The sequence below is a fragment of the Protopterus annectens genome, chromosome 1.part1, assembly GCF_019279795.1.
Source record: "Protopterus annectens isolate FY-2018-M chromosome 1.part1, PAN1.0, whole genome shotgun sequence".
Taxonomy (NCBI): domain Eukaryota; kingdom Metazoa; phylum Chordata; order Ceratodontiformes; family Protopteridae; genus Protopterus; species Protopterus annectens.
The window spans coordinates 1,947,329,470-1,947,344,885 of record NC_056726.1 but is presented as its reverse complement, the minus strand read 5'-3'; the positions used below and the strand labels follow the sequence as shown (position 1 = coordinate 1,947,344,885).

General features: G+C 47.8%; 1 protein-coding gene across 1 annotated transcript in view; it reads left to right on the top strand.

The window, feature by feature from the left end:
• The window catches only part of LOC122816779 (solute carrier family 4 member 1 adaptor protein), a 937,474-nt gene extending 922,336 nt beyond the window's left edge, over nucleotides 1-15,138 (top strand). Inside the window, exon 15 of the mRNA XM_044089801.1 lies at nucleotides 15,034-15,138. Within this exon, the coding sequence (XP_043945736.1) occupies nucleotides 15,034-15,138 (105 nt within the window). The remainder of the gene's footprint in view (nucleotides 1-15,033) is intronic.
• Nucleotides 15,139-15,416: the final 278 nt, after the last annotated feature.

The window sequence follows — 15,416 nt, the reverse complement described above, 5'->3', positions numbered from 1 at the left end:
GTATTTGCTAACAGCTAGTACTGTTCTTTATCTACCAAGGTATTTTTGCATAGTTTTTTTGTATTGCCTTCCTAGTTTGGGGCATCTGACATCTGGGGCATGAAAAACTGAAGAAAATGGTGTCGGCTGCCTCTTTTATACCCCTGTCGCACTGACGTCAGGGAAGAAGCAATGACAACCGACGCCGGATCAAGACTTTGGAATTCGGGCCGACTGCGGGACCGCATGACGGCAGGATAACCCAAGTGTGATGACTGCAGCAGTATGAATACTCGAACTTCTACATTTATGGTAGGTACAAAATTGTACTTTCTGGTAGACAGCCTGAGCAGGAACCTGTCAGACCCACACAAATGGATGCTGGACCCCGAAATATTCAAGATGATTACAGCAGTCTGGGGCTGCCAGCACATAGATCTTTTTGCATCCCCCCTCAGCCATCAACTACAGACTTTTTTGCACAAGGACATTTCACAAGTTAGCATGGAAAGTGGATGCACTATCATTCAGTTGGAGAAACCTCTCGGGGTATGCCTTCCCGCCACTACCTCTTCTTCCACGGGTGTTGTTAAAGATCAAGCAGGACAAGCCCAAGATGATGATTTTACTTGCCCCAAATTGGCCTCGACAATTTTGGTACCCAACACTGATGAATCTTTCCCAGGAGCCCCCTTGGGTTTTACCTCAGACTCCAAATCTTTTGTCCCAACACCAGGGCCAGGTTCTGCACTCTCATATCAAAACTCTCAGTCTGGCAGCCTGACTAATTCAGGGTCTATGACTAATCCTCTCCTTCCCAAAAAGGTTATGGATGTTATTTTAGAAGCCAGACGCCCTAGCACTAGAAAATCTTATGCAGGAAAATGGAAAAGATTTTGCCCTTGGATGCATGATCAGGATTTGGATCCTCTTACTCCTAATATTCCTCTAATTTTACTATACCTGACAGACATGTTACATAAGGGTCTCTCCTTCTTTTCCATAAAGATACATGCCTCAGCTATCTCTGCACATTATAATACAGATCCTCCAATCTTTTCCCACCAACTCTTGAGACAATTTCTCAGAGGAGCTAAGAATTTAAGGCCCCCTAGATCACCACCCATTCCTGCCTGGGATCTCAACTATGTTCTGGAAAACCCCACTCTACCTCCTTTTGAACCTGCTGCCACATCTGACATCAAGTTTTTATCATGGAAGACAGCTATCCTGCTAGCTTTGACTTCAGCCAGGAGAGTTTCGGAGTTGCAAGCACTCATGGCTGTGGAACCTTATATTATTTTTCACCAAGATAGGGTGTCTTTAAGGACTAATCCTACTTTCATGCCTAAAGTGGTTTCCAAAGTGGCTTTAAATCAAACTATCCACCTGCCAACTTTTTTCACTAATCCTCAAAATAAGGGAGAAAGGATCTTGCATTCCTTGGATGTACACAGACAACTTTGTTTTTACCTGGATAGAAACAAGAACATGAGGAAAACAGAGCAATTGTTTGATCTGAAGTAGGGACTTCATTTGTCAGCAACCTTTGGGTCTTGGATCTGACTTCAGATCCGAGCCGGCAACTTATTTTACAGCTTATGGATCCAAGCTCCTAGTTCCTCCCCTTACCCATAATCCCCTGCCAACCCTGATTGACCTCAGATCTAGTTTGCCGCTCTTAGTAGAGACAGCTGGATTTTGAGCTCCTGGCGATTTACCAGATAAGTGTTCAAAACTTGTAAAATTAGAAATTTTTTTGGGTTAGTTAAGCTGTGTCTGTGATTAGGATCCCTTTTCTTAATTTTTGTTAATTTTTAGTGTAATTTCCTCCCCTCGCTGGTTCGTAGAGTGTGTGTGTGTTGTTTGTGTTTTTGGGGCCTGGTGTGCTTGTGTAGTTTACTTTTAATTTACTATGTCAGAGGCCCCAAAACCCATTTTTTCCAAGTGCACTGAGTGTGGCCATAAGCTTTCACCGGCGGATGGCCACACTCGGTGTGTTCGGTGCCTTGGGGTTGAACACCTATCCTCTGGGTGTTCCATCTGCATGGCGTTCAACCACAGGGCACTGAAAGAGCAGAGGTCGAAGCTGATCCTGGCGGGACTTGCCCCCGGATTCGGCTTCGGCCTCTGGTACTCCTGTGGCACCTCCTCAGCCCTCGGTGGTGGCCACTCCTGCCCCCCTTCCCTCGGCCGGGACTCAAACTCCCACTAAGCTAAGTGGGCTTCTCCCTCCACGGCTTCCAGGTCCCCTCCTCCTCGGCTCCGATCCCCTTGCTTTTCCCCAGGACCCGAGCAGGAGGAGACCTGATCTCCGTCGAGGTCATCGAGGTGGCATTCCCTGCCCGCCTCGGTGGCCTCGTCGAGATCCACTTATAGTCTTTCTGACGCAGACTTGGACCGAATGATGAGAAGGTTCATCCAGGCCCAGCTGCAGATGGGAGTGCTCTTGCCTCCCCCCCCCATTCGGGGGGAGCTCAACACCTTTTTTTGCCCTGATAGCTCCTTCTCCGACCCCCTTCCCGGGTTTGGAGCGCTCGGAGCCGGGCGGCGTTGGAGCCGGGGGTGGGTCGGTGCCGACAGTATTGGGTACTTCGGATCTGACCCTGCCCTCGGGTCTGTCGGGTCCTTCGTCGGATCTGACTTCTCGGAGCCGTGGGCCGAGCTTCGGATCCGAGGGATTCAGTGTGCCTTCAGCTCTGTCCAGGTTGGAGCACACGGGTCCTTCGGATCCGATGGTCTCGGCGCCGGTTCCGATCCCTTCATCTGATCCTAGTGGGAGTCGGCTTTCGGATCCCAGGGAGAGCGACTCCCCCTCGGCTTTCGATGCAGTGGAGAGGGCTCTGTTGAGAGCATCCGGACCCCCGGTCCTTGCTTCGGCTCCACCCTGCGCTCCCTCTCGGCTGGGTCAGGCTTCCATCTCCCGGCCACAGGGACAGCCTGCTTCGATGTCCCAGGTTGTTCCCCTGGAACAGGATATTGCTAGTGAGACCTCCTCGGACAGTCCCCCCGAGGATGTGCCTCACAAGCATAAGTGTAAGGGGAGACACGTGGACTCCCCCGAGTCCTTAACAGAGGACACGGACTTGGATGAAGGGGAAGGCTCCCCAAGGTCACCCCCCGAGGATGTCTCCTTTGGAGACATCATGGAAATGCTCAGGATCGGGGGGGGTGGTCTGCCCCCAAGGCTTCCTCCAACAAATCCGTGTTCCTGGAGGCATTTGAAGCAGGCCCGTCTACCTCTTGGGTGTCCCCTCCGGCCAACCCTCTGGTGGACCTTATCACCACCAGGGCGTGGAAGGAGCCGGACGCTGTGGAGCCAGTCCCCAAACGCCCAGATAGAATTTTGAGTCCCCCTGCAGACAGGTCCCATTGGAGCAAGGGTCCCCCCGTAGATGCCATGTTGATGGCGGCAGCCACTAAGAGGGAATTAGCTCAGGAGAGCCCCTCGGTCCATCCACCGAGCAAGGAGTCTTGCTCGATGGATCGCCTTGGGAAGCGGGTATTTAGTTCAGCAACCTTCTCAGTAAGGTCCCTGAACTACGTGGCACATATCAGGATGCAGCGAGATCTTATCAAAGAATATGCTGCTTCCCCCCCAGAGTCCATGTCGGCGGAGGACAAGCAGTTGTATTCCACTCGTATGGCCACTCTAAGATCGATCTCAAATACCTCTATGCGGCTTTTGTCCCATGCCACAGAGGGAGCTGCTAGAGCCAGCGGAGCAGGTCTAGTCATGAGACGTCAGGCCTGGCTCCGACATTGTTACTTCGCGGAGCCCTTTAAGGCATCCTTTGCGAATGCCCCTTTTGATGGTTCTGTCTTGTTTGGCAAGACCGTTTGCGAGACACTTGTCCAGAGCGAAAAGGATGGGAAGACGTCTGCCGTCGGAGTCCGCTTCTCTGCTCCCAGAGGTCCTTCTCCAAGAACCAAAAGGGAGAGAAGAAGATGTGGTTCTGGAAATCGCAACATTCCCAGCCTGCTCCGGACAACCAGTCCTTCCGTGGCAGACGAGGACAGGAAGGACGCCGCCCTAGAGGCAGAGGGGCCCAGAAAAATTTTGGGTCCAGACAATCCTTCTCTGATCGGCCCACACAGCAGCCCTGAGGGGTTGCCCGACTGCTCCACTCTGGAGGCAGTCGGGGGGCGTTGCTCGAAACACCTGGCAGCTTGGGAGTCCATTACGTCACATGGCTGGGTGCTTCGTATCATATCCAGAGGTTACAAAATCCCACTGCACTATGTCCCCAGACTCAAAAACCTCCTCGATGTACCACCCGATCAGAGGGAGGCGGCAGCTGCAGAAATCCAGCAGCTGCTAGAAAAAAGAGCCATTCAGCCCGTCCCCCCAGATCAGCTCGGATTAGGGTTTTACTCCAGGTTCTTTCTGTTGCCAAAAAAGCCGGGGGACTTGAGACCGATTCTCGACCTTTCACTCTTGAACCTGTCAGTAACCAAAGAAAAATTCCGGATGGTCACCCTTCAATCCATTCTCCCCCTCTTGCGGGAGAGTGACTGGATGTGCTCAATAGACCTCAAGGATGCATACTACCACATTTTAATGGACAGACGATCCAGGAGGTTTCTCCGCTTCCGGCTGGGAGCCAGTCACTATCAGTTCAGGGTCCTTCCCTTTGGTCTCACCACAGCCCCCAGGGTGTTTACCAAAGTATTAGCAGTGATAGCGGCCCACCTGAGACTCCAGGGAATGCAGGTTTTCCCATACGGACGACTGGCTCCTGTCCGCCCCAACAAGGCATCTACTCTGTGCAGCCAGAGATTACTTTCTCCAGCTAGCTGCCCAACTAGGTATTACGATCAACATGGACAAATCCTCTCTTGCTCTGACACAAGTGATAGAGTTCATAAGGGCCAAATTGGATACGAGAAGTCTGCGAGCATTCCTCACTTCGGAACGACTTCAAAACCTGAGGCTTCATGTGCGGGCCATCCTCCAATCAAAAGCTCCACCGGTGGAATTGGTCCTGAGGGCGCTAGGCTCCATGGCGGCAGCAATAACTCTTCTACCATGCGCTCGACTGAATATGAGGGTACTACAGTGGACCCTTCAAGTCCAATGGTCCTTTCAGTTTCTTCCCCTCAGTCACCCTATTTCACTCAGCAGGGCTTGCAGGAGGGCCCTCTTATGGTGGCTCCAGTCCCCGGACCTCCATATGGGGCAACCCTTCTGCCCGCCGCCTCCCCTCACCACGGTGACCACGGACGCCTCTCGCCTAGGGTGGGGGGGGCATTGCTCAGGCAGAACAGTCCAAGGCACGTGGAACGACATAGAGACCTCCTTGCATATCAGTGTTCTGGAGATGAGGGCGGTGCTGTTGGCATTGCAAGCACTTCAGAACCTTCTCCCCGTAGGAACTATTGCGATACAGACGGACAACATGTCAGTTGTCTGGTACATCAACAAACAGGGGGGAACCAGGTCCTACCCTCTCTGTCGAGAGGCCATGAGGGTGTGGGAATGGGCGATCTCCACCAACCGCTTCCTTATCGCAATGCACATTCCGGGACGGTCCAACATTCTGGCGGACAAACTCAGCTGCACTATTCTTTCCCCTTACGAGTGGTCTTTCAATTCCCAGGTAGCGAAGTGGATTTTTGCCGAATGGAGGCAACCCTGCTGCGATCTCTTTGCCTCTCCCTCAAATACGAAATGCTCCAGCTTCTTCGCTCTGATTCCCCCCCTCGGGGAAGTCCCGAGAGACGCTCTAGTGCATACTTGGCCTCCCGGTCTACTTTATGCCTATCCTCTCTACCCCTGATACTAAAACTCATACAGAAAGTCTCTCGGTTGGGAAGCAGAATGATCCTCATTGACCCGTTCTGGCTTCGTCAAACTTGGTTCCCTTACCTGTGGTCTCATCTGGTGAATCCTCCCTGGATTCTGGATCCCATTCCGGATCTAATATCCCATCCCTTAGGTCTACCGACCCTGAATCTGGACAACCTGAAGCTGACAGCTTGGCTGCTCCAGTTCCACTCTTAGGACTCCCGGCATCTCTTCACCAGTTAAAGCCATCTTGGTGGCAGCACATAAACCTTCCACTAGAAAAGTCTTATCACAGTAAATGGAAGCGTTTTTCCATATGGGCGGAACACCATAACATAGATCCCTTCACAGCTCTGTTACCGTCCGTGTTGGATTTCCTCACCGGACTTTTTCAACAGGGGGCTAGCTGTTCTACGGTCAAGGTACAATTGGCAGCCATTTCTCATTACCATGTGGGACATGAGACAGGTCCTTTGACAGCGAAATTATGTAAAACCTTCCTCAAGGGTACTTTCCTGCTCAGGCCCCCTGTCAAGGAAGCTGTACCCCCTTGGGATCTATCACTAGTCCTTCAAGCCTTGACCTCCCCTCCCTTTGAACCAGCTGCCTCGGCCGAACTTAAATATCTTTCTTGGAAAACGGCTTTCCTTGTCACCATCACTTCAGCGAAAAGAGTTTCCGAACTTCAGGCCCTTTGTGTGAAACCTCCCTACTTGATCTTTCATCAGGATAGAGTGTACCTCAGGACCAATCCCTCCTTTCTTCCTAAGGTGGCTTCCCATTAACCTGCCAGATGTTCATCGTGTTTCACTGTTGCAGTCATCACTGTAGGGTTCTCCTTGCCGGCAGGCAGTCCTCGGTCGGCCAGAATCCCAAAGTCTGGGTCCGGTGTCGGCTGTTCAGCTATACTCCCTGACGTCAGAGCGTCAGGAGTACAAAGCTGCCAACTGACGCCATGTTCTCCAGTCTTTCTTGCCGTGCGGTGAAAGCAGTTCACAAGTGCCGGTCAGCTGACTCCTGATATTTTTTCGTACTTCGGTCCGAAGACTTACTTCTTCTACTAAAAGCTAAGTACCCCGTTGGGGAAACTTTTTTCTTGCTCCAGTCCGATGTCAGAAAAAGTTAATAATTGTATTTCTTGTGGTAAGCAAATACCTCATATGGATTTCCATTCTTACTGTATTCCTTGTTTGGGTCCTGACCACGACGTAGCTAGTTGTCGGTTTTGTGCTCGATTTTAACCAACGAACGATTAAGCGAAGGTACGATTTTGCTTTTCACTACGGTAGGCGATTTAATTATAAAATGTCGTCGGACATGCTTCCGACTACCGGAGTTCACAAACGACGCAAGGATAAGGACAGGCTTCCGAGGTCCAAATCAGACGACGTTTTACAAGCAGAGCCAGCTTCTGGTTTGGCCGTCATCAGTGAGGTGCTTTCGCAGCCCCTGTCGTCGGCCATTTCAGAACCGATTGACGAAACGGACTCCCACGAGGAGCCAACTAGGCCTTTGAGTACTTCAGCTGCAGGACCTTCGGACAATGTTCCCTCGGATGGGTCTGGAGCCGCTGTGCAGGTACCGGCTTCCGAGGGGGTATTCAGGCCTACACAACTTCTCATAAAGGCAAAACCAAAGACAAAGGCAAAGACTCCTTCTAAATCTAAGGCACCAGCTCAGGCCTCTTCTGATCCGGGACCCAAAACACAAAAACAGCTACTTAAAATGGCGGAAGACCTACTTACCATGATTAGGGGTTCACATCCCCCTCCAGACAAAAGGCCAAGGCAGGAATTGGATTATGATTCTTCTGATCAGGCATCTATTTCTTCTGTGTCTTCCTCTGACCAGGATTATTCTTTCCCTCCTTATGAGGATTCTGATGCTGAGGAATCCATTCCTTCAGCCTCTCCCCCTGAGGATTTTTCATTTGGGGGAACATTTTCACTGGGAAGGGCAGGAGTACTCGGAATCTAAGAGAAGACTTAGGGATTTTCTCCTTCTTCCCCAACATAGACCACTGGCTATTCCTCCTATTTTGGATATTGTGGATGATGCTTTTTCTGAGGCTAATTTAGCTCCTGACTCCTTTCCACCAGCCCCTGCTTAGCCTGATAGATATTACAGGGTTCCTGATTCACACCAATTCTTATTCAAGAATCCTACTGCTGATCCTGAAACCATTTCTCAGGGTCCTAAGGGGGTTAAGGCCGCTTCTGCTAAAACCCCTGTTCCGACAGATAAGGATTCAAGAGCTTTGGAGAGATGGGGCAAAAAAGTGTACACTTCTGCAGCTTTGTCTATTAGAGCTTTAAACTGTCAATTTCATATGCTAAAATATCAGCAATTTCTACTGTCTGTTATGAAACAAAAGCTAGCTACCATTTCTGCATTTGCAGATAATAAGGAATTGCATGATTTGATACATGCCACTGAGCAAGTGGGGAAGCATGGTTTACACTGTGGTTTCGATGCATTGGAGGCTTCTTGCAGGGCGGCTGCCTCTGGCACAGTCATTAGAAGGCATGCTTGGTTAAAGGAACAGAACTTAAGTGATCAAGTGAAAGCAAAGTTACTGGATGCTCCTGTTCAGCATAATGTTTTGTTTGGGTCTAAGGCTGAAGAGGTGATAAAGAAAATGGAGGATAAGGCAAAATCCATGCAGACGGTTAAGGATTTCTTACAAGTACAGCCCCCCAGATTTAGTAGGAATTGGCCAACAAAAATTGGTCTTTTCCCAATTCGGACAGGCCTCAGAGGGGTAGATATAGACACTCCAGAGGGAGGCCCCAAGCACAGACATCTTACAGACCAAGACAGTGAACTGCTTCCACCCTCAGGGGTGGGGAGGACAGACCTCAATCTTACAGAAAACAGGCTCAATGACTCCCCCTGCTGGGCTACAGGAACTTCTCTCCTGGAAGCCCCTCTCGGTGGAAAACTCTCTCTATTTCAACCAAATTGTACTCACATAACCCAAGACAAGTGGGTTCTGGATGTAGTTTCAAGAGGTTACAAATTCCACTTTCATACCTTGCCAAGACCACACGGATGGCCGGACCTCCCAAATCACCAATGGTCAGAGGCCTTAAACCAGGTGGCAGCCCTCATGGCTATGAAGGCCATAGAAATGGTTCCACATTCAGAAAGGGGACAAGGCTTTTACTAGTTCCTATAAAGCAAAATTCATGGAGACCCATCCTGGATCTGTCACTCTTAAACACTTTCCTGGAGATACCAAGATTCAAGATGCTCACTCTACAGCAGCTCCTGCCAATGTTGAGCAAAAATGCATTGCTGGTAACATTGGATTTAAAGGAGGCTTACTTACACATTCCTATCAGACAGGAGTGCAGAAAATACCTCAGGTTCAAGGCCGGCTCGCATCATTGCCAATTCTCTGCGCTGCCCTTTGGATTGTCTGCTGCGCCCAGGGTCTTCACCAAATGCCTGGCACCAGTAGTGGCTTATCGCAGACTCAAGGGAATTCAGATTTACCCTTATCTGGACAACTGTCTTATTAAAGCAGACTGCAAGGATGTCTTACTCCAGCATCTAGAATTTGTACAGAAACTTCTCAAGTACCTGGGTTTCACTGTCAACATAAAAAAGTCAAATTTGACACCCTCACAACAGATAACTTTTCTGGGAGCTCTTCTAAACACAACTACCCAGATGGCATCTCTGACATCCGAAAAACAACTACAGCTGGCTTCAACTTTCAAAACTTTGGCATCACTAACTCATCTGACTGCAAGGAGATTCCTGCAGGCATTGGGTTACATGGCCTCCTGCATCCTTCTCATACCAAATGCAAGACTACATATGAGAAAAATACAATAGTACCTAAAAAGTGTATGGTCCCAACATTGCCACAGTCTGGACACACAGATTACCGTCCTGCCTTGTCTACAGAAAGAATTCCTTTGGTGGACCAAGGCATGTCTTCACAACAAGGGGAAAGCCTTCTGTCTGCCTCCAGCCAGCCAGGTGTTAACAACGGATGCCTCAGACTACGATGGGGAGCCCATTTCCAGGGAAAAGGTCTGCAGGGTTTTTGGACAAAGAATCAGAAGCACCTACATATCAACTTAAAAGAGATGTTAGCTGTTCAGAACGCTCTCTTGGCTTTCAGGGATCTTCTACAACCAGGACTACTACTGATACGGACAGACAACACCACAGTTATGAGGTACATAAACAAGCAAGGGGGTTCACATTCCTACCCCCTGTGCAGACTTGCCATGAATCTATGGAACACAGCTCTAGCTTGCAAAGTGGAACTACAAGCTCAGTTCCTGCCAGGGAAACAAAATATTCTGGCAGACAGCCTGAGCAGGAACCTGTCAGACCCACACGAATGGATGCTGGACACCCAAATATTCAAGATGATTATAGAAGCCTGGGGCTGCCCACACATAGATCTATTTGCATCCCCCCACAACCACCAGTTACAGATTTTTTGCTCAAGGACATTCCACAAGTTAGCATGGAAAGTGGATGCACTATCATTCAGTTGGAGAAGCCTCTCGGGGTATGCCTTCCTGCCACTACCTCTTCTTCCACGGGTGTTTTAAAGATCAAGCAGGACAAGCCCAAGATGATGATTTTACTGGCCCCAAATTGGCCTCGACAATTTTGCTACCCAACACTGATTAATCTTTCCCAGGAGCCCCCTTGGGTTTTGCCTCAGACTCCAAATCTTCTGTCCCAACACCAGGGCCAGGTTCTGCACTCTCATGTAAAAACTCTCAGCCTGGCAGCCTGGCGAATTCAGGGCCTATGATTACTCCTTTCCTTCCCAAATGGGTCTTGGATTTTATTTTAGAAGCCAGACGCCCTAGTACTACAAAATCTTATGCAGGAAAATGGAAACGATTTTGCACCTGGATGCATGCTCAGGATTCGGATCCTCTTAGTCCAAATATTCCTCTGATTTTACTATACCTGACAGACATGTTACATAAGGGTCTGTCCTTCTCTTCCATAAAAATTCATGCCTCTGCTATCTCTGCCCATTATAATACAGCTCCTCCAATCTTTTCCCATCCACTTCTTAAAGAATTTCTCAGAGGAGCAAAGAATTTAAGACCTTCTAGAACACTACCCATTCCTGCCTGGGACCTCAACTATGTTCTGGAAAAGCTCACTGTACTTCCTTTTGAGCGTGCTGCCACATCTGATATGAAGTTTTTATCATGGAAGACGGCTATCCTGCTAGCTTTGACTTCAGCCAGGAGAGTCTCGGAGTTGCAAGCACTCATGGCTGTGGAACCTTATATTATTTTTCATTAAGATAGGGTGTCTTTAAGGACTAATCCTACTTTCATGCCTAAAGTGGTTTCCAAAGTGGCTTTAAATCAAACTGTCCACCTGCCAACTTTTTTCACTAATCCTCAAAATAAGGGGGAAAGGATCTTGCATTCCTTGGATGTACACAGACAACTTCGTTTTTACTTGGACAGAACCAAGAAATTCAGAAAAACAGAGCAACTGTTTGTTTCTTATGCTTCGAATTCCCAAGGTAAAGCCATTTCAAAACAAACCTTTTCTAAGTGGATTGCTCATGGAATCAGATTTTGTTATTCTCACCATGGAAAGCAAATCCCAGGAAATATTAGGACTCATTCTACCAGAGCTGCTGCTACCTCAGCTGCCTTCCTCAGAGGTGTACCTACCAAAGACATTTTGGAAGCTGCTACTTGGAGTTTGGTGCATACTTTCTCTAAGCACTATAATCTACCTCGTTACTCTAAGTCTAGGGCAGGCTTTGCTTCTGCAGTCTTGCAGGGCCTTCTAGCCGCCCCCTCTACTTTATGACCACCACCCATTTCTTCAGCTTTGGGATTCAACCCTGCAGTGATGACTGCAACAGTGAAACACAATGAACATAGTATGGTTGTGTACACTTCCCATAAATGTAGATGTTCGAGTGTCTTCACTGTTGCAGTCTGCTACCCTCCTCCTTTCCCCTCTTACTCTTATCGTTACTCTGGTTTCCTACTTTACCTTCTTCTGAGGTGTATTTGCTAAGGGTATGGGGTTTGACTCATTTTTAGACACCTGACATCTGGGGCAAGAAAAACTGGAGAACATGGCGTCGGTTGGCAGATTTGTACTCCTGACGCTCTGACGTCAGGGAGCATAGCTGAACAGCCGACGCCAGACCCAGACTTTGGGATTCTGGCTGACCGAGGACTGCCTGCCGGCAAGGAGAACCCTACAGTGATGACTACAACAGTGAAGACACTCGAACGTCTACATTTATGGTAAGTGTACACAACTGTACTTTTTCTTCCCCAAGTACCAGAATAAAGGAGAATACAAGCTGCATTCCTTAGACGTGCACAGACAACTGCGCTTCTACATTCATAGGACTGCTGATCACAGACAATCCGATCAGTTGTTCATTTCCTTTGCCAAATTCAATTTGGGTAAAGCTGTTTCTAAGGTCACCTTATCACGATGGATTTCACAGTGTATTCTTCTGGCCTATGAAACTTCTGGGAGGCCCGCACCTCAGGGAGTCGGGCACATTCTACTCGCTCTATATCTACTTCTGCTGCCTTTAGATCTAGAGTTCCTTTAGATGATATTTGCTCCACAGCCACTTGGGCCTCATCTCATACCTTTATCAACCATTATAAGCTGGACGTTATTTCCATAGGGAGAGCATCCTTTGGCTCCGCAGTGCTCTGAAACATCCTTCCATGATGGCCGCCCAAGATTCAGGTGGCTGGGGACTCTGTCCCAAAGGTTGCTGACAGATGAAGTCCCTGCTTCAGATTAAGAAGTTATGTACTCACCTTAACGTTCCATCTGAGTAGGTGACTTCATTTGTCTGCAACCCCCCCCCCCCTCCTTTCCCCTGGCCTTCAGAAGTTAATTCTTGGATGTCCTTCCTTGGTCCCTTTCGGGACGCATTTAATTTGAGTTTTTGGTATAAGGGCAAACTTGATCTGAGGTTAAGCAGGGTTGGCAGGGGATTGTGGGTAAGGGGAGGAGCTAGGAGCTCAGATCCATAAGCTGTAAAATAAGTTGCCGGCTCGGATCCAAGACCCAAAGGTTGCAGACAAATGAAGTCACCTACTCAGATGGAACGTTATGGTGAGTACATAACTTCTTATTTCTTATGCTTCAAATTCCCAAGGTAAAGCCATTTCAAAACAGACCATTTCTAAATGGATCACTCATGGAATCAGATTTTGTTACTCTCACCATGGAAAGCAAATCCCAGGAAATATTAGGACTCACTCTACCAGGGCTACTGCTACTTCAGCTGCCTTCCTCAGGGGAGTACCTACCAAAAACAGCTTGGAAGCTGCAACTTGGAGTTCGGTGCATACTTTCTCTAAGCACTATAATCTACCTCGTTACTCTAAGTCTAGAGCAGGCTTTGCTTCTGCAGTCTTGCAGGGCCTTCTAGCTGCCCCCTCTACTTTATGACCACCACCCATTTCTTCAGCTTTGGGATTCAACCCTGCAGTGATGACTGCAACAGTGAAACACGATGAACATAGTACAGTTGTGTACACTTACCATAAATATAAACAGGACATGCTGGAGGGATAGATTCCTGTCCCAGAGACTTCTTATACTGTGTAGCAAGCTACCCGTCTATGTCAAGCAAAATTCCTCATTAGCACTCTTCAAGAAAAATCTTGATAAGTGGATGGGAAATAGGAAATACACCCCAGGGATCACTTCTGTGGCTCGACAGGGGTGTACAGGAAATTAACTTTCTTGGGTGGTGTAAGCCAGGGAACCTTCTTGGCCAGGCTTACTTAGGCCCTTGGGCCGATAGCCTAGTACCTACCTATGAACCTACTAATGGAGGCAAGAAAGCTTGCTACTAGAAAATCATGCATTTGCAAATGGAAAAGGTTTTCTAGTTGGTGCCAACGACATAACCAGCGTTCATTGAGGGCTAGTTGTTCTCTGGTTTTACAATGTTTGTGTGAGTTACTATCTTACTGCCTTTCTTATTCCTCTAGCAAGGTTTATTTATCAGCCATTTCCGCTTGTCTACCCATAGATCTTCCCTTTCAATGCAGCCTCATGTCCAGATGTTTTGAAAGAGGTTTTGCACAGGAGGCCTCCAGGTAAACTGGTGACCCCTCCCTAGGATTTTATTTCTCTGTTAGAGAAGCTAACACTTATTTTTGTGTATTTATTTAACATTTGTTAACCTGGAAAGTCTGACTTGGAACAAAGCCAATTTTCAGCAGAGGCCCAGGGAGAAACATTCCAGATGTATATATATTTTTTTGTAACGTGGGAAGAAACTGGAGCACCTGGAGGAACCCCACATAAACGCAGAGAGAACATGCAGAGTCCACACAGAAGGCACCTCAGCCGAGAATCGAACTAGTGAACCTCTTGCTGTGAGGCAACAATGCTACCATTGCACCATCCAGAAGCTGCTACTTGGTCCTATGTACATACTTTTACAAAGCACTGTAAGCTTGATACCTTCTCTAGGTCCAAGTTAGGCTTTACTAGGATCATTCCGCGGGGTGCCTGGACTGTTCTCCTTCCACCACATAAATGTAGTAAGCTAGAGTACTATATACATGTAGGCTACTGCAGCAGTAATTAATATGATGAACATAGTACATTTGTGTAAGTAAACTTAACATAACAGTAGATGTTCGAATGATTATTACTGCAGTAGCTTCTTCGGCCCTCCAACCCCTTTTTTTGGTGTGTTTTTTTATGCCAGGGTGTGGGCATTTATTTTTTATTTTTCCTGACTTACCCTTTCAGGGCTCAGGCTTTCTTTCTTTGTTAGCAGAAAAGCCCTGAAGGGCTTGACACCCAAACTTGTTTTTAGTCAGCTCAAGCTGCCTGACAGTTTGGGTGTGTGGAAGGTACCCTAAAGTTTTGGAAGCTGGCTGGCTGTTCTGTCCTTGGCAGGATATAACCCATATAGCTAAAGCTACTGCAGCAGTGATAATTCAAACATGTACTGTTCGGGTAAGCTTAGTTACACATCTGTACCTTCTTTAGTCATTCTCTGACCTATTGAAATTTGTGAATGCTGCTATATTTAATCCTGTTAGTAGCACAGTGTGTGCCTGTGTTGTTGCCTGGACACAGAGGCCTTAAAGACCAGTGAGAAGGGCACAGACTTCATACTGCTTGCATTAAAAGTACAGTTTGCCTGGACTGGTTAACCACTAGCTGTTTCCTACAAGTCTGTGTTGCATAGATTGTCCTCTTAGAAGTGGCGGTGTCTTATTAATAGTTTTTTCTTTGTTCTCTAGCCTCCTGCACAGGTGCTTTCATCTCAGTATCCAGAAAGTGATCCTGATTATTGTGTGTGGGTGCCACCAACAGGTAATAATTGTTATAGTAGCTTTTTGAGCTAAATGTTTTAATGCAGGCATTGGTACAGTGACAGATGCTACTGTTTGTGTTTTAATTGATTTGAAAATTGACTAGGGAAAAGTATGCCAAACTAATGGACGTTTGATGCTGCAGTTCACTTTTAAGTGAGTTTGCTTAAAAGTGCATGCAATTAGGATTCTTATGATCCTTGTGATTACTTGCTTAATATTGTTCCTGTCTTTAGGGAAATGCAAAACAGCAGTGGAGTTTGAATTATACAAACATGAGCAATCAGTCACATGGACAAATGTATAAAAAG